Source organism: Papio anubis, chromosome 17 (assembly GCF_008728515.1).
Source record: "Papio anubis isolate 15944 chromosome 17, Panubis1.0, whole genome shotgun sequence".
Lineage (NCBI taxonomy): Eukaryota > Metazoa > Chordata > Mammalia > Primates > Cercopithecidae > Papio > Papio anubis.
This window is the reverse complement of record NC_044992.1, coordinates 37,539,300-37,564,856: the sequence shown is the minus strand read 5'-3', so window position 1 is coordinate 37,564,856 and position 25,557 is coordinate 37,539,300. Positions and strand designations below refer to the sequence as shown.

The following is a 25,557-nucleotide window of genomic DNA, read 5'->3' as shown; positions in this document are numbered from 1 at the left end:
TTTGGGATTCATTGAGCTTCCCAATTCGAAGAGCAATGTCTTCTGCCATTTCTGGAAATCACTAAGCTATTATCCTGAGTGATTTCTCTTTCATTCTTTGTATTTGTTCTTATGTAATTCAGATTGGATGTGTGCTATAGCTTCTTCTGGCTGTTTTCTCTTTACCTTTTCTCCCCATTTATATTTCAATTTTTGTCTTTCTGTTCCATTATGAGAAGTTTCTTTACCTCTGTGGTCAAGTTCACCCATTCTCTTTACGGTTGTATCTAATTGGATGTCAAATCTATAAATAAAGTTTCTAATGTAGTTATGTTACATTTTTATTTTTGAGATTTATTTTTTATGTTATATGGATCTATTTCAGTAGTTTCTTGTGTATTATACTTTCAATTCCCTCTTATTTTTGAAAACATATTAAACATAATTGCTTTATATTCTGTATCTGCTCACTTAAATATCTGCTGTCTTTATAGATCTGATACTGTACTTTATTTCCTTCAGTTAGTTTTCATAGAGCTTATTTTCTCATATGTTTAGTGATTTTTGCTTGTGTCTGTGAGGTCATGTTCTATCAATGCATTATAAATGGGAATTCTTTGAGCTCCAAGTTTTAGAAATCTCTCTCCAGAGTTTTGTGTTTGCTTCTGCTAGCCTGGGACCAATTTAAACCAAAATTTCGGCATATGGCTTTTTAGGCCACACAGATAATGTAAGTTCTGGCCCCAAACCTGCGTGAGTGGGGACTTTTGGTTAGGAATTATTCTGGAGAAACCTTTTTACTCAAGTCACCTGAGCCATCATCAAAACACTGTTTACCTCTGTGAAGTTTACTACTTCCTCGTTCCTATTAAAGTTCTTCTGTTTTCCATTTGTGACTGTTGAGACCCCAAACTGTAGGCCACCAGGGATCAGCATATACCCTCTAAGCAAATTATGCTTCAGTGCTGTCTTACCCCAGTGGGTTCACTTGGCATTGCTGTTGCATGTCTCCATGGAATTCCTTTACGTCCTTGCTAGCTTTGTCTTACTTCGTGTGTGTGTGTGTGTGTGTGTGTGTGTGTGTGTGTGTATCCAGCATTTTTAGTTGTGTTAAATTGGTAGAGGTTTCTGTCAGCATCTGGTAAGACACATTGCAAAAAAAAAGAAAAACCCATAAACTAATTTAAATGTATTTTACTATAAGAATCAATAAACTCATATACAGCTTATCTCATAAAACTTGCAGCATCTCCATGCAAATTAACTTTTAAATATGCAGTTAATTTCATGCTCCCCAAATCAAAATATATGTACAGTAAGAGAAAAAAATAATTTTGTAATATTGAATAATAGGGATCAGTAATATAAAAATGAAGAAATGTGTAAATGTTCCTTTTGATATCTCTGTGCAGGAAAGTGTTCAGGATTTAAAAAAGAGAATCATGGTACTTGACTGCCAATTACGAAAATCAGAAATGGCTCGAAAAACTTTTGAGGCATCTACTGAAAAGCTTCTTCATTTTATAGAGGCAAGTTTTTCTGTTCTATTACGTTCATCTTTAAAAAATATATAGGCAACTGGCATATAGATAAATGTTACTGTATTTGGTACCTAGTGAAACATTCTCTAGTCTCAAAGCAGCAATGCTGACTTATGATCAGATTTAGAACTGCATAGATGTTGAAAAGAGTGGCTCACATTTTATAGATTGTTTAGAGAAATAGTTGACACAAGGTAATGTGATTCCAAATATATACTATATTAATGAATAGTTTAATAAAAATCCTGATAATGTATAAACATTATTTGATAGCTATTTACCTTATAAAGAAATGTTTTATAGCTGTTATATTTCTGAGTAAAATTGCATGTTAGTTCAATTGTTTCCCCCACCCCCATGTAATAGAAACATCAGTTTAATCCGTGGACAGAGGAGGTTGTAAATATTAATCAAGAAAAGATCTTTTTTAAAAACTTTCAAACTTATATATCTCCTTCACCATCTTGTTTGTTGCTAGGCAATTCAAGAAGTATTTTCTGATAATTCTACTCCTTTATCAAATTTAAGGTAAGAAAATTTAAGTGCTTTTTGCAGAATATGGGTAGTGATTAAATTCTTCATCTGGTCATTGTGACTCAAATAGTAAAAATCTCTTCAATAGTCCTAAGATGCTGCATAACTCCCATTGGATGCCATCATATGGAAATAGGTGCAAGGACATGTTGTTTTGGGTCCCATCTCTATTAAAGAAATTCCTGGAGGTATTTAGTCAATCATTGTAACCTTGTAATCTAAAATTGTGGTAGGAACCACCTATCCTGTCTTTGTCAAAAATTCTATAAAGATGAGATTAACTTGAAATTCTTTAATTGTCCTGCATATGAATAAAAGTTACTGGTCACAGGTTCACTACTAAAGGTTAGACTCAACACAGCAGACTAGTTGTTCTGGCAAACAGAATTTTGGAAAACATATTCATGCAATCATTTTCTTTCATTTTCATCTCTCAGTAGATATAAACAAAAGAAATATATTTGAAGAGTATACCTGTATTGTGTCATTATTCATAATACGTTTTGGATTTAAAGTTTCTTACCAGAAGCTGCAAACATACCAATCAAATTTATTTATTTCAAACCACAAGTTTATGGTCATTTTGCTACATGATGAAAGACATTTATAAAAGAAAGATTCTTGTTTATGCATTTCCAAAGTAATTTTTTCCTGATCTCATAATAGCTGCCACTAGTCCTAGATACATCTTCTACTTCTAGCAATATACGCTTGCAGAAACAGGTAGACTCAATGAGGTCAGGTGTGGTGGCGCATGCCTGTAATCCGAGTATTTTGGGAGGCTGAGGCAGGAGGATCACTTGAGCCCAGGAGTTTGAGACAAGCAACATAGTGGTACATAGTGGGGCCCCATCTCTACAAAAAAAAAAAAAAAATAGCCAGATGTGATGGCACATTCCTATATTCCTGGCTACTTGGGAGGCTGAGATAGGAGGATTGTTGGAGCCCAGGAGCTCCAGGAGATTGAGGCTGCAATGAGCTGTGATCATACCACTGCACTCCAGCCGGGATAACATAGTGACACCCTGCCTCAGAAAATAAATAAATACTCTACCCTTTACTGTGATAACAGCAGCTTAATAAATGAAGATATTTTGGTCCGCATAGCATTTTTTAATTTAGAAGAATATTTATAATTCACTTCTAAACTCATTTTAGTGTAATGTTTTGCTTCTTATGATGAAGGGATCTGACATGTCTTCTTACTCTCCATGCTGCTTATGATACAAGAAAACTCTGTGAATTTCATGATTTTTACTCTCAGTAAGGATCTTAAAATAATCAGTAATCATATTTATTTCTTATATGGGTTAAGTGTGTCACCCACCCTCAGCTTTCCAAGGTCTTAGTTTTACCTTGACTAATAATTCAAAAGTTTTGTTTTAAAAATTAAGGTTAAAATGGCTATGTGAAAGCCAGAGCCTGCCCTTGCCTTAAACTGCTTCATGGAAAAAAAGACGACTTTAAATAGCTACATCAAGCAACATTTCATGATGTCTTAGTAAATTAAACACTAGTAAAATCTGGTGCAGTCATTTCAATATAGCATATCTTCTACATGGATATTGGCCTTGGTCATTCAACACAGAATAAAGGCTGTGTATTTGAATTTGAGAATTGATGCTTTTGTTTCCCTTTGTGAATTAATATCATTATGCTTAGGAAGATGGACTATAAATAATGACAATTTTGTCATCAGTTTAAAATTGTTTTTTTTCAAGTAAGTTTTAGTGTTTTTTTTGAGGAAAACATTTGATTTTTAATTAGATCAGAATGCATTCATTTTAGGTGACATTTGCATTTCTTAGAAGTGATATAAATGTTCTGGGCTGTTTTTGATTCGAGGCAAAAAATGGAATAGTTTAAGAGACAATTTCAGGAGCAAATACATATATTGAATTTATATTTAATATTACTAGAAGTAATAATAAATGTATTTTAATAAAGTCATGTTTATGTGCTTATTTTGAATTTATATGGAACTAAATAAAATTATATCATATTAGCAAAACAGAAGCACTCACAAAATCAGCCCAACAAATGATTTAGGAGACAGGTCATCCTTCTATTACTTCTTTCTCATACATGAAGTCAACCTAATTTTAAAATATTTCTACTTATTATGTAGTAAATAATTGAAGACAGAAATATTGTTTTGTGTGAATTACTTCAATTTTGGTTATGTGAAATAATTTCCTCAGAAATAGAAATATTTTTGTACAAATCTATAACTAATACAACTTCAGATTTAGTAAAGATAGATGTTATTTATTGTGTAGTGAGTTCAACTTTATTTTACTGCCTTTATAGTGAAAGAAGAGCTGTGTTAGCTTCTCAGACTTCCCTCACACCGCTGGGAAGGAATGGACGTAACATCCCAGCAACGCTGGCGCTTGAGTCTAAGGAACTTGTTAAATCTGTTCGTGCCTTACTTGATATGGATTGTAAGTTGTCTGCATTTTTTCACTTTTAAAAAATAATTTATTTAACAAAAAAACTGAAGTCAGACAGTTGAATTGCATTATAGTGGCTTGCCTACAGCAAAATTGATACCTAATCAATAAAAATCTTGATCTACCAAGATCATAGGAGGAGAATATTTCCTTTATGTAAAGACTCAGAATGGAGCTCTAATTAAGACATGCTTTTACATCTACTTCCACCCAAAGTTTCTTTGAAATGGAAGAATAAATGTAAAAATCAATCGGCAACAGCACTGGAAACTGGAGGAGTGGAATCAGCATTGAGGAACTTGTTGTTAAATAATAATATACCACAGATAGAGTAAGATTAAACGTACAGTCCAACTGAGCAAAAGACCCCAAAACTCAAATATAACAGACAAAACTGCTCAATGAGTTAAGCAGAACCGTGGAAAAACCCCCAGGATCACAGACTGTGAATACTGGAAACAGACTCTGGGGCAGTCAGCAAGGTAGTTAATTAACTGTCTTGGAATAGCTGAACCAGTTCCCTAGTCTTCAGAGCTGCTGGCTCAGGCATATCCTCCTATGCTAGGGCCAGGAGAATACCTCTCTAAAGGAGCTACATGACCTGTCACTAGATACCTCTAGAGTCGGCATTGGGCTAGAAAGAGAAGTAAGGCAATGCTCTAAGTAACTTCCATCATCCCAACAGACAGAGAGATCCTTGGGGAAAACATAAATGATTGGACATTTTCCTCTTTATCTGTGTCTTTGTGTCTCTCCAGACACTTTTGCCTCTTTATGAATTTCAACTCCCTTTTTCTAACTATTTCTTACATACCCTTTATTTTCCTGCAATGAAAATTATAATTCACCTAACTATACCTATAATTTATAAAAATCAATGGCATGCTAATGTACTATAGAGGAGAAATAAGAGGGAGGTGATTTATAATAAAATGATATATATTTCAATATGTAAATTCTTTAGTACAACTATGCTAGGATATATAATGTAGTCATCAGATGCCTGCACCTAAACAGAGAATCACCATAAATGTGGCAACCATGAATGTAGACTGATACAGAAACACTGTATTGTCATTTTAAATAGCATGAGCAGATTGTCATCAGTAATGTTCAAATGATTGTCCAAAATGGTGACCAATGGTAAAGTTCTGAAGAGAAGAAAGTAAAATCTTCCATCAATTTATATACTAGGTACAAGCCTAGGAAATGTAATGTATATTAAAACTATGCAAAAATATTTGGGGTTTATCTAAAAATGGAATTTTGTTCCAGATTTGAATAATTAAAAACAGATGTTTTACCACCATAAATCTCTAGTAGGGCATTTAAACATTATACAGGACACAGAACAATTCTTTGTTGCACAGGACTGTTGGGTGCATCCTATAATGATAGGATGTTCAGCATTCCTAGTACCCTTTCACTAAATGCCAAAAATATCCCCAAACCCTGTGACAATAGATAATGCCTCACAAATTTCCAAAAATGCCCCCTAGGTGTAATACTATTCTTAGTGGGAACCTCTATTGTTGATCCTTGTTTAAAATATGAACCAACAACCAACAATCACCTAATAATGGTCCAAGGGTGAGAAGAACTACGTAACAGGGAGATTCTGAAGAGAGAGAGAAAAAGTCTTTAATTAAATAAACATAATGTAATATTCTAATATTCTGAAGATAGCTGTATTATATTCTTGAAATAAAATGGAGTTATTATCCTTAAAGAATCAATAACACATTGCATTCATAACACAAGAAGTAGTTGCATGCAATAAAGCGTTTTTTTTTTTTCAAGACACGGTCTCGCTCTACTACCCAGGCTGGAGTGCAGTGGCTCAGTCTCGGCTCACGGCGACCTCCTCCTCCCCCATCCCCCATCACTCCCACCCCCAGGTTCAGGTGTCTCAGCCTCTCAGATAGCTGAGACCACAGGTGCACACCACCATGCCTGGCTATTTTTTTATTTTTAGTAGAGACAGGGTCTCTCCATGTTGCCGAGGCCTGGTCTTGAACTCCTGGACTCAAGCAATCCACCCGCCTCGGCCTCCCAAAGTGTTGGAATTACAGCCATGAGCCACTGCACCTGGCCAGAAAAGAGCTTTTAAAAAGTATTTTACGTTTCCTTTTTCGCTAAATGAAGATATTACTCAAAAAAAGTTGTTTGATTATTAAATAATATAATTTATTTGAAGCACCTACCTATCACATTCCTAGCACAAAAAACATACTCGGGAGTAAGTTTTGAATTCTGGTTGAACTATAGACATAGCACTTTTTAAAAAATAAGCTGTTCCATTTACCATTGCTGCAGAACAAATCAACCCAAAAGTTAATGGCTTAAACCAGCAATTTAGTATTGTCTCTCATGGTCCTGTTGGTTAACTAACTGCACTCAGCTAGGCAGCTCATGTTAGAGCACTCTCCCGTGGTTGCAGTCAGATGTCTGTTGGGATTGCAATCATCTGATGACTCTACTGGGCTGGACATCTAAGATGGGAGCTCATCTTTGGCTATCAACTGGAACACCTACCTATATTTGGCCTCCCTAGCATGGTGACCTCAAGGTAGTTAAACTTCTTGTGTGGTGGCTCAAGGCTCCAGCATAGGTATTTCAGTGAGCAAGACAAAAGCTGTATCAATTTTTATGACCCAGCCTCAGAAGTCACACAGCCTCACTTTCACCATATTCTGTTCATCAATGCAAATTTGAGGTGATGGGACTTAGACTCCACCCATGTATGGGAAAGTGACAAGATCTCTTTATAGAAGAGCATATAGTCAGAAGTTATTATTGTGGCCATCTTTAAAGAATAAAATGTGATACGTTAGTATATGTTAAATGCAAGTTAATTTAGTTGGGATGGCTCAGTAAACATTATTACAAGTACCCATTAATATATGGCATATTAGTAGATTAGTGTGTTAGATTTTGGTTGTTTTTCTGTCTCTTTCCTAATGTCACCTTACCTGCTAGTTGTCTTTCTGCTTGCTTCTAACATTCCACCATCCCTCTAGTTTGCCGCTTTTAATCTTCCCCATGCTGGGAAATAGATGAAAAGAGAATGAGAGGCAGAGAAAGAAAGATGTAAACGTCCATGTTAATTAACTATGAAAATGATGTTTTCAGTACAGTTCTGGGTATTAGATGGCTTGGCTTGGTATGGGGTAACATTCAAAGACCCTCTGGGATAAGTTCTGATTTCACAACTGTGTTATGGAGGATTGGAAACTATGCCTCTCATAGTGTCTACTCAATTTTCACAATAAGTATATACTTAAAAATTTGTATTACCTAATACGTTTGTAAAAATCAAATTATATGTCAAAAACTCATAAGGGCTAATTATGTGAAGAAATTCTGTGGGTTTTAGGAGGAATGAAAATAATCACTCCTAATGTGTTATGTGTGAGTTCAGAATTTTATATATCAGACATTTTTATGTTGGGGTGGCAACAGTGTAGGGAAACACCTGCATAGACATAGCCCAGTGGACATTAACATCATTAATTTTCATTACCTTGCTAACATTAACTTGAATATCTGTCAAAAATGATTATTCAAAGAAAATATTTGAAATTCAGCAGAACTTATTTCGAAGAAAATTTAAAAATTTCATCTGCACTTTTTTTCCCCCAATGATAGTCAGTAATTTGCATGCTGGTTATAAATTAATTATGCAATCAGGCTTTTAAAATTTTATTTTAATTTTATTTTCAATTGACAAGTAATAATTGTATGTATGCATGGGGTACGTAGTGATATTTTGATACACATAATATATAATAGTCCGATAAGAGTAACTAGCATATCTATCATCTCAAACATTGAGCATTTCCTTGGGTTGGGAACATTAAATATCCTCCTTCTAGCTATTTCAAACTATGTAGTACATGATTGTTAACGATACTCATCCTGCACTAGTATAGAGCACTAGAACTTATTCATTCTATCTAGCTGTAATTTTTTATCCTTTAACAAATCTCTCCCTATCCCCTGTTCTCCCCGTCCTTCCAGTCTCTAGTACCCTCTGTTTTACTTTTCACTTCTATGAGATCAACTTTTTAATTCATATGCGGGGACACACACACACACACACACACACACACACACACACACACACCGTGTTTTCCTTATCCATTCATCTGTTGTTGGACACTAAGATTGATTCCATATATTGGCTATTGTGAATAGTGCTGCAATATACATGGCAGGATGTCTCTTCGATATGCTGACTTTCTTTTCTTTGAATAAATGCCCAGTAGTAGGATTGCTGACTCATATTGTAGTTCTATTTTCGTTTTTTGAGGAACCTTTATACAGTTCTCCATAGTGGCTGTACAAGTTTACATTCCCACCAGTGGTGTACAAGGGTTCCCTTTTCTCTGCATCTTCTCCAGCATTTACTTTGTGTGTTTTCGATAATAGTCATCTTAACTAGGGTGAAATGATAACTCATTGTGGATTTGATTTGCATTTCCCTGCTGATTAGTGATGATGAGCATTTTTCGTCTATTTGCTGGCCATTTATATGTCTTCTTTTGGGAAATGTCTGTTCAGATCATTTGCTCACTTTTTAAATCAAATTGATTGGTTTTTTGCTGTTGATTTTCTGATAGTAGTTTGAGTTTCTTGTGTATTCTGGATATTAATTCCCTGTCAGATGAGTAGTTTGCAAATATTGTCTCCAATTCTATAGGTTATCTTTTCACTCTTGATTATTACCTTTGCTGTGCAGAAGGTCTTTGGTTTAATATAATCTCATTTGTTTATTTTGCTTTTGTTGCCTGTGTTTTTGAGGTCTCATTCATAAAATCTTTTCCCAGACCATTGTCTTGAAGTGTTTCCCCTATTTTTTCTCTTAGTAGTTTTATAGTTTCAGATCTTACATTTAGGTCTTTGCTTCATTTTGAGTTGATTTTTGTATAGGGTGAGATGTCATTCATCTGCATATGGATATCCAGTTTTTCCAGTACCATTTATTGAAGAGACTATCCTTTCCCCAGTGCTTTTGGCACCTTTATCAAAAATCAGTTGGCTGTAAATATGTGGATTAATTTCTGGGTTGTCTATTCTGTTTCATTGGTCTGTGTGTCTGTTTTTAGGCCAGTCCCATGCTGTTTCGATTACTGTAGCTTTGTAGTATATTTTGAAGTCTGGTAGTGTGATGTCTCCAGCTTTGTTCTTTTTGCTCAGGAGTGCTTTGGCTGTTCAGGGTCTCTTGTGGTTCCATCCAAATTTTAGAGTTTTTTCTATTTCCATGAAGAATGTCATTGGTATTTTCATGGGGATTGCATTGAATGTGTAGATTGTTTTGGGTAGTATTGTCGTTTTAACAGTATTATTAATAATTATTCTGATCTGTGAGCATGGGATGTCCTTCCATTTGTTTATAGCCTCTTCAGTTTCTTCCATGTGTATTTTATAGTTTTCCTTATAAAGGTATTGTCTCTTGCAAGGGTTACGCTTTGATGTTTAAAACTAGCAAATCTATGTTGTCCTTTTATTTAGAAATATAATTGCTAATGTTGGCACATTTTGCCAGTACTTTTTATAGGTTTATATGACATAGCTTTTCAAGTTTAATAATTCAGATTAAATTCAACTGATTTTCTTTCTCTTTAAGCAGCAGCTTTTTCTGCATGGAAAACAGAAAATTACAAACTACCATGAGGTAGATAATTCAACCACAACCCCCACCTCATTTTCTTTCTTTGCCTTGACTATCTGGTTATTTCAAGTTACAATTTGAAATTTTTACTTGGGTAATTGCCTCTACTTTCTTCTTAATATAATAAGTGTTCTCTAGGATGTTATACTATGGGATTTTCTCAGAAAGCTGAAGGGTAAGGTTTCTTGGCTCTTACAGCTTAAAACCAGTCTCTAAGGAATATCTAGAAGACAATTCTGTCACCCAGGCTGGAGTGCAGTGATGTGATCCTGGCTCACCGCAAACTCCGCCTCCTGGGTTCAAGCGATTCTCCTGCCTTAGCCTCCTGAGTAACTGGGATTACAGGTGCCTGCCACCATGCCCGGCTATTTTTTGTATTTTTAGTAGAAACAGGGTTTCACCATGTTGGCCAGGCTGGTCTCAAACTCCTGACCTCAAGTGATCCATCTGCCTCGGCCTCCCAAAGTGCTGGGATTACAGGCGTTAGCCACCACGCCAGGCCTAGAAGACAATTCCAAACCTTTCCTGGATTGTGGACACCATTGGAATCCGATGAAAACCTTCTTCCCAGAAATGTGAGATTACACACATTTTGCATCCATTTTCAGAGTATTTACAAACCCCTACCTAAGACTGTCCCATGTATAAGGAACATGAATGCTTTTCACATCATTGCACACATGGTCATCCCAGCATCACCAGAATACCTCTAACAGTGGAGAAGTGTGTAAATCATAGAGGCAGGCTGGAAGGAAGCAGCAGTTTGAATACATGTAAACAATGCTCCACAGAATCTCTAATGTTCCTTAGAGATGCTCCACAGAGCACCCCAATTGTTCATCCAATTTCACTAGCCAAATTACTTAACGTCTAGGTCTGTTTTTGCATATAAAAAGTGGATCTCATAATATCAAAGTGGCAGGATTGAAAGATTAAATAGTACATATAAAATTCCCAGAAGAACCTCTGGTAGGGTAAGATGTTCCCTATATGGATATTGTTGTTGCTACTGCTGCTGCCACTGCCATGACTACTGCTGGTGCCACATTATTGTTATTTAAAGTAATTAATTTAATTTTACTTTCTCCCTATGGTAGGTATTAAATTATTATTGTCTAAAGCTTCTTTCAACTGGATACATTTGAAAATATGGTAGATGAGAGCTTTTCATAATATGTATCATTTAATGTTATTATTGATGTTGAGTTAGAATGTAATTGTCACAGGAAACTGTGGCTAAATGTCTTAATCAGCATCTTATCTTTTAGTTGTTTATTGCTAACTGTGAGGAAACTTTTCTCTGTTCTATCATTATTTATAGTGAAACAGTCTGAAAACAGAATAGGCATTTTTATTTAGTGTTGGAATCCCTGGAGATGCTTCTATTGATCTCCTTATGTTTACGTGTTCTATATCAGTATAATGCCTTTGTGTAGTTTTTATTCGAAATAAAATAGTTTTGAACTACATGTTCAGAACTGCAATTTCTGTTTAACTGACATATAGATTGACAAAATGGTTATGTAACAAAAGAGGCAGTTCTATCATTAAAAATACATAATAAGAAAAAGTCTGGCCAGATAAACCAAATGAGGTCTTTAATAAAAAGAGAATATATTGACTTCTTGTTAAATTGGCAGCATAATCACAGGCCTCTAACTACCTTCCTTCAGGCCTCATGGAAATGATAACTAGAATACAAAATAGGGCAAAAATCTTCAAAAGCACTAACAGTTACAGGTGAATCCTAAAAACTTTTTAATATAGGAGAGGTAGGACCACATGGAAGGAAAGCAGGAAGGGTCAACCTGTTACTCCCACTGCTAAACAACAGTAGCGATTGTGGGAATAACTGGCTGGCAGGAACCCTGGCAGGAGGACACTCTTAATATGTTCTGAGTTGAAGGAGTAATGAATAAAGTCAAAGACAGGCTGGGGGTAGGGGACAGATGATCTCTTTTCACTCTCTTTTATCTTAGTGAGTCAATGGCATTTGTTGAAATCCTCAGGTTCACACAGATTATTTGTCAAGCAGAAGGCCAACTGGGGCTTGATCCTTTAGAAAGCGGAGATACACTTTAGATCTGACAGACACGGGGGCATACAGGAAGCTTTAAGTGTAAGAGGAGCTGTCACGACAGCTTCAGCACCAAAAGCCACATCGCTCTGCACAGCCACCTCTTGTTCTAAGTCACTTTTCACCCCACTCAGACTGCTGAGTCATCCTTAAACTCACAATGCAAGGGTACATTTCACCCAGAGGTTTGAGAGGGTAATTCCAACAACAATTTGGTCAAATTTTAGGGCAATCAAAGGGTCTACACATTCTTTAAAAGGTCAAAAACCAGTTCTGAGTAGAGAGTTCTCTAAATTCAAGCTTTTATGAATAAAAATGTATGACATATATAACGTGTATATATACACACATCTCATTCAAGCTATTCGAGCTCTTATAAACAAGTGCATACATATACATATTAATATATGATTATGAAAAGGTCCACAGTATTAAAGCCAGGAAATATAGCTGTCAAGATTCACAATGGACTTCAGGATCAAGATAGAAGAGGGATCTCATGCTAAAACCCTCCCAGTCTGCTCTTACACATAGAAATGACATTTTAAATTGTATGTGTGTATGTGTGTGTGTGTGTGTGTGTGTTTAGATAAAAAACAAGAAAGGAATATCACCTTGCGTCAGAAACAATATGAAACTATCATGATAAGTAGGATTTTAAGCTTCAGAGATTTCACAGAATTGAGACCAGCAGTTGGAGCTAAGGTTTCTACACCCATGAGGCCCTAAATGATGCCTAAGCAAAGGAAGCAAGGGGCAGGAATCCTTCTGTAGAGAATATACTTTGTTTTCTTAAATTGCTTATATATTAGGCATTTTAAAAAAATCCCTCCAGTTTAGGAGCCATCTGGGCCTGCCACTAATTAAAGTTGAAAGTAAACATTCCATCCACTACAGGTGGGGAATATAAATTGGCATGAGACAAAAGGTTTTCTGAGAAAAAAGGGAAAAGCAGTAGTGTAACATTTTAAAGGCCTTGGATGGGATTTGTCTTTTAAATTCTTCCCTTCTTTACGAGCTAAAGCTCAGACTTGATATGGCATCTTCTCATTCTACTTCTTCTGGACCTCAGACATTCATCATTCTTTGCCTCATTTCTCACTTATCGCCTAGGCTGGAATGCAGTGGCACAATCTCGGCTCACTGCAACCTCTACCTCCTGGGTTCAAGGGATTCTCGTGCCTCAGCCTCCCGAGTAGCTGGGATTACAGGTGTGTTCCACCATGCCCAGCTAAGTTTTGTATTTTTAGTAGAGACGGGTTTTGCCATGTTGGCCAAGCTGGTCTTGAACTCCAGGCCACAAGTAATCTGCCTGCCTCGGCCTCCCAAAGTGCTGGGATAATAGGCCTGAGCCACTGTGCCCAGCCAAACTCTGTTTCTTTAATGAAAGTCAGCTATTAATATTTAGAATGAACATTATGGTATTTTCCTGTACACAAAGTAATTATGCTATTTTGTGTCCTAGAATTGGGATGATGTTCCAAGCATTAGATAATAGCTTATGTGATTCTGTCATTTGAGGTAAATTTTACCTGTTTTTGTAAAACAGACCTGTTGTCTGCTGACTTGATTATTCAAAGCCAGATAATAACCACAACAAATATTTGTGGCACTTTGCCATTCAAGGAAATGGCTAACTCACATATTCTCCTGTGTTGTTTCAAACTGAAAGTAGGTCACTGCTGTAAGGTTCCATTAAGAAAATATATCAAATTTAATCTTGGGTGATTGAACTTTAAGTTGGCAAAATATTGCCAGCAACAAGAGAAATAATTCATTTCCTGGTACAATTTTATTTCCAGAAAAAATGAGTTAAAGAGAAAAACATATCACTTAAGAAAAGGTAATGATTTACATTCATTATTTCATTCCTTCCAGAACTAGTTGTTGAGTATCTACAATGGGCCAGACCCTAGGATAACAACACAAACAAGGCCCTTGCTATCAAGCTGCTTGGTAAATTGTAGTAGGCAGAGATGGACAAGCAAGTTAACAAATAAATTTTAAAAAGTAATTGTAGACAGTGATGAGTGTTATGCGTATAATAAAACCAGATGACGTATTAGGAAAGATGAGTAAGTGGGGATGCTACATTAGATTAAATTGACAAATAAGTCTGCTTTGAAGAGGTAACATTGCAACCCAGACTCAGCCAGCAACAAAAACTATGGGAAGGACCTTTCAGGCCCAGTACAAAAGCTGTGAGATAGGAACAAACTTGACATATTTGAGGGACAGGGAAGAAAAAAAAAATCCAGTGTATCTTATACGTATGAGCAAGCAGGAGAGTAGCACGAGATAAGGGTGGATGTATAGCAAGAAGCCAGATAATACAAGGCTTTGAACACCATACTAAGGAGTTTGGATTTTATTTTAAGTGTCATAGGAAGGCAGAAGGAGTGACATGATATGGTCTACATTTTAAAAGATCCTTTGGGTGTTTATTTAAAACTGGGCTCTAAGAGTAGCAAAAGTGAAGAAAGCAGGAAGACTAGTTGCCTATTGCAGTGATTGAGGTGGGAGATGGTGGTAACTTGGGCTCGGTTTGAAGTAACAGCTAACAAATATTTATTTTTTAAAAAGGATTAGTAATGTGTCAGCATGTTTAACTTTTTGGAACACCTGAAATTCGGTATTAATTTTTAAACTTCCCTATTCATGTGCACATTGATTCAATGAGTAAACAAAAGTCCGGTAGCACAGACAGATCTGCTGTCATCTTGGATCTTAGACTACTCCATGTTTTTCTATTTTCTGCACTAATCAACTATTGGGTATTTGCTTTTTTCGTCAAACAAATTCCTAAAAAAGTGCCGAAATTATTTAATGCCACCAGATACATAGCAGCAATCTACTAATCTCTGTTGGTACACAGGAAGCAAACATAGACAGTTCTTCACTCATCGAAATCAGGAAGCCATGATATTTCTAGTGTTTAACATACAAAAACAAATATCTAGTGTGAATCAATCCCAAAGCTCCCACATCTTGTGGGTTTTCACAGAAGATCATTTCCAAGAAACTATTTCAGATATATACTTTAATCACATACACTACTGATAGCCTTAAGATATGAAGGCACAGCTAGACAAGCAAGACTTAATTCCCACTACAGGCAGGACTATAGTAGTTGTCAAGGGGATTGCAGGATGTAGACTATCTAGTATTTAATCAAATAAAATCTATATACCTTACTACTAACGTGTGAACAGTCTATCACATAAAATGGTTACAAGCACAAAGGCCGAAAAAATGCAAGGACTGCTTCTAAGATTCTAGAAGGCATCAGTGGTAAAATAGAGTCAATTATCACTTTTTCGAAAGATGAAACTCTGATTCTTTTCACAATTAGAACTGACTATAATGATAGAATGCCTAAAGTATAGTGCATGTTTCAATCCTATAACTGGACAAACAAAACGTAAATGATGCCGGTAAGAAACATCTTCCCTCAAGGCCTGAAAATCTCCTCATCCAAACTGAATGCATTATTTTGGGTTAGTGGAATAGGTATTTTCCAGAGTTCACATGAGGACAAAATATTAACAGCTCATCTCAGAAAAGGCGGCAGTACTAAAATGTGTGCAGTAAGAGCTTTCATAATTATTTGTCATGATAAAATAGTTCAGTTTGGATCCAGAAGTTCAGTTCTTGCCTTCAACAACAGAGTATTAATATTACTGTTACAGATAATATTTTTAAAAATAATAACATTGACACAAAAGGTTTTAAATTTTTATCAGTTTTGCACTTCTAAAGTTCTGTTTTACATTAATATGTCCTCACAGCAACCCTGTGAGAGAGACATTATTCTTTTTAGTTTAAAAGATATGGAAAGATCAAAGCTCATAGAACTTAATGATTTGCTTGTCACAAGTTTGGAAAGGACAATGTGAGAATCCTAATTCAGGTCTAATTCTCGGTCCAGGGTTCCTAATAAATCCTGTGAGTCTCATAGGAATGTAGTTAAGACATTATGTCACAATTGAACTGGTAATTATTTTTTTGTCTTTTAAATAATATAAAATAGCATGGTGTGTTAAAATTGATGGCACCTTAGATTTGGTGAAATATGTTGACCTCTCTGAGTATTCACTTCCTGTCTCTGAAGTCAGGGTACAGTCTGCATATGGTTGTCTCAAGGATTAAGTGACCTACTATGAAAGTGCTTTGCTCTGTAACTATAGGTTTATAGGGGTTTTGTGTGTTTGGGTATTGTTTTGTTTTGTTTTTTTAGACAAGGTCTCATGCTGTTGCCCATGCTGGAGTGCAGTGGTGTGATCACAGCTCACTGCAGCCTCAACCTTCCTGGCTCAAGTGATCCTCCCACCTCAGCCTCCTGAGTAGCTGGGACTACAGGCACACACCACCACACCCAGATAATTTTTGGAATTTTTTGTAAAATGGGATTTTGCCATGTTGTCCAGGCTGGAGTTTATGTTTTAGAGTTCAATTTGTATTTCAATTAGAATCATTAAATAAAATACACTTCATCTTACCTAATTTTCATGACTTACAAGTATTCAGGATAAAGCAATAGATTGCATTGCCTCAAGAAGCTTTTTCAGTCTGCTATAAGATATCTCCCTCACTGATAACATTGATCTTCTCAGGAGATAGGATAGGGAGATTATCTGTTTTTTATTAGAAACTTTTATATGGCTTTTTTTTTTTTTTTTTAAGAGCAAGCATTTGTTACTGCTGAATTTTAAAGCTTATTTTTTAAGTAAAAGAATTTTTAAGCATCATGGAGATCTCACAGTAAGAAACAAAAGCTCTCTTTGGGACTATTTACATAACAATACGTAAAGAGGGAATAATAAATGTGCCTAGGTAAAGATCTTAAAACTGGGGATGCACTCCTCCATAAAGTGAGCTTAAACCTCCAGACAGAGTTAACAGCTCTTTGCTCAAACCTGTATTATTGCTCTTTTCATATTGCTTTGTAATTATCTGTTTGTATGTTTTTCTTCTCACTTAATTTTGTCCTAAACTGCTTTGCATCTTTAGTGACAAGCACAGTGCTGACCTCATAATAAGTGAATAATAAATCTTTGTTGAATGACAAAAAAAAAATGAAGATGTAAAGTCAACAACTGAATCTTTAATAGTTTTTTTTTCCTGAAAATATGTGACCTTTTCCAACTGGCATTATTGATAAAAAATTATAAAGCAATTAGTTCTTGGGACTACACAGTGCTATTTGTGTTTCCCATTTCTTTTATAATAACTCCAGAATTCTAATGAAAGTGAAAGTCGAAAGTAGAATAGGAAAAATATTCAGAGTGAGAAAACTTGCTTCTTAGCCAAGTTATTTTACAACCTTAAATAAATTATTCAACCTCACTTTTGCCCCATTTATAAAATGGGAAAAATGATGTATTTGTCTCTAAGCATTATAGGATAAAAATGAAGTAACATTTGTAAAAAATTGCCTGTAGTTTTTACTACAGATAAATAAAATAAATTAGTTCACACCCTAATTCTATTTTTATCCAAAAAGTAGATTCATTTTTACTTGTAGAGAAGCAGAGTAGTGAAAAGATCATATGCTATAAAGTTCAAATGCCAGCTCTATGGCATAATAGATTTGGCTTTGAGAATTCTATAAGCTAGCTGAGTCTCATTTTTTTTTTCATCTATGAAGATGGAGATATCACCAACCCATAGGTTTGTCCTGAGGATTAAAGCTAATGTATCTGAAGTGGCCAGCTCATTGAAAATATTATGGCTCACATCTGGTAGGTACTTAATATTCTCATTATCATCACCACCATTATAATCTTCATTTTTCATTGTCATTGCGTAAAAGGATTATTTTGTCCTTTCAGCCTTAAACCATTATCTTCTGCACCTCCTTTTTTTTAAGAACTGGAAACCCTGGAAGATAATGAACAATTTCTACTAATGTAGATTTCTATGCTCTATCATTACATTACTTATTTGGGAACATGTGAGAAACTGTGTGCTAAAACCCTGGAAAACAATTGCAAAGTAACATTTCATGCTTTCAAGTGGCAGTAATTTTAGATAAGAAATCAGTCTTCAACTCAAATTTATTTAATGGATATAAAGATTGAAATAATAAAGAAGTTTATATCTAACTGGCAACCTCAAAGGCCCCCTGGAAACATTTCATACAATCTTATATATGGAATGAAGGAAGCCTTGCTGAACTTGTATAGAAAATGGAAATACTAAAATTACATAGGGATGAGGTCTAAATAGCCAGTAGTTCCCTGCAAACCCATAAACTAGATATTCACAGGCATTTCATCCATGTGAGGTAGGAGTAAGCCATATAGATACCTGAAGGAAAAGTGTTCCAGACAGAAGGAACAGCAAGTAGAAAGGCCCTGAGGCAGGAGTGTGCCTGGTGTGTTTGAGAAAAGCAAAGAGAATAGTTTGGATTGAGAGGTCCAGTTCATTCTATCATGAAGCCCCCAGTTTAATTGTCTACTGTCAGAAAGGCTGTACCTAATCACCTGTCTAATGTTGACCTTCTCTCCACCTCCAATACTCTATTTCACCCCCCTATTTTATTCTCTTCACAGCACTTTATTTGTTGTTTGTTTGTTTACTTGTTTATTTTCTACCTCCTTTAGTAAAATATAAGCTTCTTGAGAACAGTGATCTTGAACGTCTTCTTTACCACAATTAGGTAACACCTAGAACAGTGCCTGGTACATAGCAGGTATTCATGAGACACTCATATTTTATTATTGTGCTTAATATCTATTTAGTAAGCATATTTAATATTTAACAGATGAATGTTGAATATATATATTTTAATTTTATTTACTTAGTAATGAACTTAAAACAATGAGGCACCATTTTTATTCACCAGAGTGTCATATATTAACAATGATTGGTCATCTACAGTGTTAGTAAATACGTGGGGGAAACCAGCACACTCATACACTGTTGATAGTTGTTTACTAGATTCAGCTTTTTTGGAGAGCAGTCTAGCTGTATCTCTAGGAATCTAAATGCACATTTTTTTGACCCTTCAGTTTCACTTCCAAAGTTTATATACAGAAATACCCATTTATATGCATAAATATAATACACAGATTATAATCATGTATTGGTTAATGACAGGGATATATTCTGAGAATATATCATTGGGCAATTTCATCATTGTGTAAATATCATACAAACAAGCCTCGGTGGCATAGCCTACTATCTTTTTAGGCTATATGGCATATAGCCTATTGATCCTAGGCTTCAGGTATGTATAGCAAAAACTACTGAATACTGTATGCAATTATAATGCTAAGTATTGTGTATCTAAACATGAAAAAGGTACAGCAAAAATACAGTATTATGATCCTATAGAATCACTGCTACAAATATGGTCTGTCATTGACTGAAACATGGTTATGCAGTACATTACTGTACCTACTTGTATGTACAAATAGATGTCAAATAGTCCATTCTTTCCACAAATATTTGTTGAGTCCAATTTATCAGGCACTAAGAACATAGGCCAGCTTTGCTAATGTCCTTTAGTATAAAGCAAGCAGGTGAAGCTCAGTATCGAAGTAGGTAAAACTTGGAGGAAGAACAGAATCAACTCTTGTATATAGAGATCCTAAGTAGGTACCACATACCATCTGCTGAGACTTTCTGATTAAAATCTTTCTGTGGAAGGTTATACCTTTTTAACAGAGCAACACACCTTATAGAAGGGGAATAAGACTACAAAGTTTCCTGTACAGAAAGTGATGAATGTGAGTGAGGATGATACACCAATAATGAGCATGAGAGATGAAAAAAGGAAGAAACCAAAATAAAACCATTAGAGTGAACCTTAACTAGCCCAGGCATAAAAGGAGTATGAATGATGCCTTCTGAAAGTGGATCATTAGTGCCTGCCAACCTGTTGCAATACTGAAGCACTTCAACTATTTTAATATCTGCTGGAATTGTATTTCTACCCAAAGATACTACAGAGGGTGTGATTGTTTAATTATGTACATATCTGGACATATATTACAGACTACATGGGCGCAGTTTTGTTTTGTTTTGTTTTAAACTTGGCTAAAATGAGTTTATTCTCATGTTTAGAGACTGTGGATGGGAACGTAGCTTGTAGGGTAAGAAATCCTAAAAGGTTAACACTACTGTGTATGATTACTTATAGCCTAAATAAGGAAAAAGCATAAAAGTACACAAGTAAATCAAGGGAAGCTTAACAGAATTATTTAATGAACTTACATGTTTAAACAAATATACGAAAGATGGACAAAGAAACAACCTAGAACTAACAAAAACTTTTACAAATAGTGTTAGGGAAGTTAAGGCCAGGATTAACTTAAACTTTGAAAAATAAAGATGAGAAGAACTACATTTAAAGCAATAATGGAAAAGTAGAAGAATTGGTTTTTAAAGGTAATACAGAGAGAAAGAGTCTAAGAATTGTGTTGGACAAATTCTTTGGGTGGTTTCCATGATTCCTGTTTCCTGGTGTTCATGCCTTTGTATGATCCTCTCCCCTGGAGTATGTTTGAGAACTGTGATTTGCTTGTGACTATACAATACAGCAAAGTCACAGGATGTACATGATTATATTGCATGAGATTTTAGTGCCAATTTTGCTGGAATCTTGCACTGTTTACTGGCTTCAAAGATATGAGCTGCTATGTTAGGAGACTCATGATAAGGAGCTGAGGACAGTCTCTGGATGAAGCCTTCAGTGCTCCCCAGTCAAGCCTCAGATGAGACCACAGCCATGCTCAACCTGTAGATTGAAGCCTTATGAGATCCTAAGCAGAGGACTCAGCTAAGCCATGCCCAGACTCCTGTCCTAGAGAAACCATGAGATAATATACATGTATTGTTTTAAGCTGCTATATGTGTGGTAGTTTGTTATACCACAATATAAATTAACACCATAAACTATTGCCATTTGCTTCTATCTTCCCAGTGGGAAAATGACCTTCACAGTGGCAAGGCTAGAATTTTTCCTGGATTAAAAAATATTGTTCTATTGGCATAAGGGATAGAAATTACATTATTAGGGCTTTTAGTCACTCTTCAGACTCCTTATGAGAGGTAAACATCCTCCCTACCCCCTTGACACTTTTCTGTCTAATCAAAAGAAATTTGGGGGAATTAGAAGGGTGATTTTTTACCATCTTAATTAAGACACCAGCCTCCAGAAGCAAACAGCAGCTGTTATATTAGAAATACCACTATGAATCTTCCTGAGAGAAATAGCTCTCCCTCCTTACCATCTGATATAGTCTTATTCAGCTTAACATTTCTAGTACCTATCATGGTGCTTGACACAGTTGATACTCAATGATTAATGAATGAATTCCTCATTAAGTTATCTCATCCGAATGTATATACATTCAATAAGAAAGAGGGAAATTCACCCTTTTCCTGTAGCACATTTCCTTCTTAGACTTTTGGGGATGAAAAAGCATACATGGTATTTATTTATATACAAGGAAGCATGAATGAACCATGAGAATACAGACATTAGTGAACTGCTTTTGTAAATAAAAGGAGCTTTAAAAACCTAATATGAATTCTGATTACTTCATAATTCTCTTTATTTTTTCTCAATCTACAGAGTTTTGTATAGTTTTGTTTGAGACACATTCAGAGTTAGTAAATGCCAGAAACTTGTCTGATTCCAAATGATACTGACATAATGGACTCGTTTGTTATGTCTATGTTCTCTATCTTTGCATCACATAAAAGTACAAACATTTTTATAACTTGACAATAATTGAAAACGAAATGCCTTTATCTTTTTCTTCATTTATTTTTAGCTTCCTTCTTTGTACACCCATGATGAAAACAAAATTTTAGCATTATTTATTGCTGTCAAATGCCTACATTGTATCTCATTACTAGCAATTTGTGAATTCTTTTTTTTTTTCTTTTTTTTTCTTTTTTCTTTTTTTTTTTTTTGTACTTTAAGTTCTGGGATACATGTACAGAACTTGCAGGGTTGTTACATGGGTATACATGTGCCATGGTGGTTTGCTGTACCCATCAATCCATTATCTACATTAGGTGTTTCTCCTAATGCTATCACTCCCCCAGCCTCCCACCCCCAGACAGGCCCTGGTATGTGATGTTCCCCTCTCTGTGTCCATGTGTTCTAATTGTTCAACTACGACTTATGAGTGAGAACATGCAGTGTTTGGTTTTCTGTTCCTGTGTTAGTTTGCTGAGAATGATGGTTTCCAGCTTCATCCATGTCTCTGCAAAGGACATGAGCTCATCTTTTTTATGGCTGCATAGTATTCCATGGTGTATATGTATGACATTTTCTTTATCCAGTCTATCATTGATGGGCATTTGGGTTGGTTCCAAGTCTTTGCTATTGTGAACAGTGCTGCAATAAACATATGTGTGCATGTGTCTTTATATTAGAATGATTTATAATCCTTTGGGTATATACACAGTAATGGGATCACTGGGTCAAATGGTATTTCTGGTTCTAGATTCTTCAGGAATAGCCACACTGTCTTCCACAATAGTTGACCTAATTTACACTCCCACCAACAGTGTAAAAGCATTCCTATTTCTCCACATCCTCTCCAGCATCTGTTGTTTCCTGACTTTTTAGTGATCGCCATTCTAACTGGCGTGAGATGGTATCTCATTGTCGTTTTGATTTGCATTTCTCTAATTACCAGTGGTGGTTAGATTTTTTTTATATGTTTGTTGGCCGCATAAATATCTTCTTTTGACAAATGTCTGTTCATATCCTTTGCCCACTTTTTGATGGGGTTGTTTGTTTTTCTCTTGTAAATTTGTTTAAGTTCTTTGTAGATTCTGGATATTAGCCCTTCGTTAGATGGATAGATTAGAAAAATGTTCTCCCATTCTGAAGGTTCTGCCTGTTCACTCTGATGATAGTTTCTTTTGCTATGCAGAAGCTCTTTAGTTTAATTAGATCCCATGTGTCAGTTTTGGCTTTTTGAAAATAGCCAAGCTGGTGTTTTAGACAAAAGTCCTTTGCCCATGCCTATGTCCTGAATTTCCTATATTACCTAGGTTTTCTTCTAGGGTTTTTATGGTTTTAGGTCTAACATTTAAGTCTCTAATCCATCTCGAATTAATTTTAGTATAAGGGAGTAAAGGAAAGGATCCAGTTTCAGCTTTCTACTATGGATAGCCAGTTTACACCATTTATTAAATAGGGAATCCTTTCCCCCCATTTCTTGTTTTTATTGTGGTTTGTCAAAGATCAGATGGCTGTAGATGTGTGGCATTATTTTGAGGGCTCCTGTTCTGTTCCATTGGTCTATATCTCTGTTTTGGTACCAGTACCATGCTGTTTTGGTTACTGTAGCCTTGTAGTATAGCTTGAAAAGCAGTAGCTTGATGCCTCCAGCTTTGTTCTTTTGACTTAGGGATTGTCTTGGCAATGTGGGCTCTTTTTTTGGTTCCATATGAACTTTAAAGCAGTTTTTTCCACTTGTGAAGAAAGTCATTGATAGCTTCCATGGGATGGCAATTGAATCTATAAATTACCTTGGGCAGTATGGCCATTTTCACAATATTGATTCTTCCTATCCATGAGCATGGTATGTTCTTCATTTGTTTGTGTCTCTTTTAATTTCAATTGAGCAGTGGTTTGTAGTTCTCCTTGAAGAGGTCCCCTTTACATCCCTTGTAAGTTGGATTCTAGGTATTTTTATTCTCTTTGAAGCTATTGTGAATGGGAGTTCCTTCATGAATGGCTCTCTGTTTGTCTGTTACTGGTGTATAAGAATGCTTGTGGTTTTTGCACATTGATTTGTATCCTGAGAGACTTTGCTGGAAGTTGCTTATCAGCTTAAGGAGATTTTGGGCTGAGACAATGGGGTTTTCTAAATATACAATCATGTCATCTGCAAACAGGGACAATTTGACTTCTTTCTTTTCTAACTGAATACCCCTTGATTTCTCTTGCCTGATTGCCCTAGCCAGAACTTCCAACACACTGTGTTGGTCAGGAGTGGTGAGAGGGCATCCCTGTCTTGTGCCAGTTTTCAAAGGGAATATTTCCACTTTTGCCCATTCAGTATGATATTGGCTGTGGGTTTGTCATAAATAGCTCTTATGATTTTGAGTTACATCTCATCAATACCTGTACACATTTATTGAGAGTTTTAGCATGAAGGGCTGAATTTTGTCAAAGGCCTTTTCTGCATCTATTGAGATAATCATGTGGTTTTTGTCTTTGGTTCTGTTTATATGCTGATTTGCATATGTTGAACCAGCCTTGCATCCCAGGGATGAAGCCCACTTGATCATGGTGGATAAGCTTTTTGATGTGCTGCTGGATTCGGTTTGCCAGTATTTTATTGAGGATTTTTGCATTGATGTTCATCAGGGATATTGGTCTAAAATTCTCTTTTTTTGTTGTATCTCCGTCAGGCTTTGGTATCAGGATGACATTGGCCTCATAAAATGAGTTAAGGAAGATTCCCTCTTTTTCTGTTGATTGGAATAGTATCAGAAGGAATGGTACCAACTCCTCCTTGTACCTCTGGTAGAATTCAGCTGTGAATCCGTCTGGTCCTGGACTTTTTTTGGTTGGTAGGCTATTAATTATTGCCTCAATTTCGGAGCCTGCTATTGGTCTATTCAGGGATTCAACTTCTTCACCCAGGCTGGAGTGCAGTGGTGCAATCTCAGCTCACTGCAAGTTTTGCCTCCCAGGTTCATGCCATTCTCCTGCCTCAGCCTCCTGAGTAGCTGGGACTACAGGCACCCACCACCACACCTGGCTAATTTTTTTTTTTCCTGTATTTTTAGTAGAGACAGGATTTCACCATGTAGCCAGGATGATCTCGATCTCCTGACCTGGTGATCCACCCGCCTTGGCCTTCCAAAGTGCTAGGATTACAGGCATGAACCACCGCACCCAGCCTCTTAATCCTTAGTTCTAATTTGATTGCACTGTGGTCTGAGAGACTGTTGTGATTTCCATTCTTTTGCATTTGGTGAGGAGTGTTTTACTTCCATTTATGTGGTCAATTTTAGAATAAGTGCAATGTGGTGCTGAGAATAATGTATATTCTGTTGATTTGAGGTGGAGAGTTCTGTAGATGTCTGTTATGTCTGCTTAGTCCAGAGCTGAGTTCAAGTTCTGAATAACCTTCTTAATTTTCTGTCTCATTGATCTCCTAATATTGACAGTGGGGTATTCAAGTCTCCCACTGTTATTGTGTGGGAGTGTAAGTCTCTTTGTAGGTCTCTAAGGACTTGCTCTGTGAGCCTGGGTGCTCCTGTATTATGTGCATATATATTTAGGATAGGTAGCTTTTCTTGATGCATTGATCC

The 25,557-nt window shown here is 35.9% G+C and overlaps 1 protein-coding gene and 1 long non-coding RNA gene across 5 annotated transcripts in view; one reads left to right on the top strand and one right to left on the bottom strand.

Annotated features, from left to right (window-relative positions):
* The window catches only part of STXBP4 (syntaxin binding protein 4), a 194,643-nt gene that overhangs the window by 109,610 nt on the left and 59,476 nt on the right, over positions 1-25,557 (top strand). For all 4 annotated transcript variants that reach the window (XM_021929068.2, XM_021929067.2, XM_021929065.2 and 1 more), the window contains 3 exons: positions 1,392-1,508; positions 1,999-2,048; positions 4,365-4,498. In XM_021929068.2, the coding sequence (XP_021784760.2) occupies positions 1,392-1,508; positions 1,999-2,048; positions 4,365-4,498 (301 nt within the window). The remainder of the gene's footprint in view (positions 1-1,391; positions 1,509-1,998; positions 2,049-4,364; positions 4,499-25,557) is intronic.
* LOC108582645 overlaps positions 1-25,557 on the bottom strand; it is a 93,817-nt gene that overhangs the window by 50,319 nt on the left and 17,941 nt on the right. Inside the window, exon 2 of the long non-coding RNA XR_001896359.3 lies at positions 7,480-7,552. This is a non-coding gene — a long non-coding RNA (uncharacterized LOC108582645). The remainder of the gene's footprint in view (positions 1-7,479; positions 7,553-25,557) is intronic.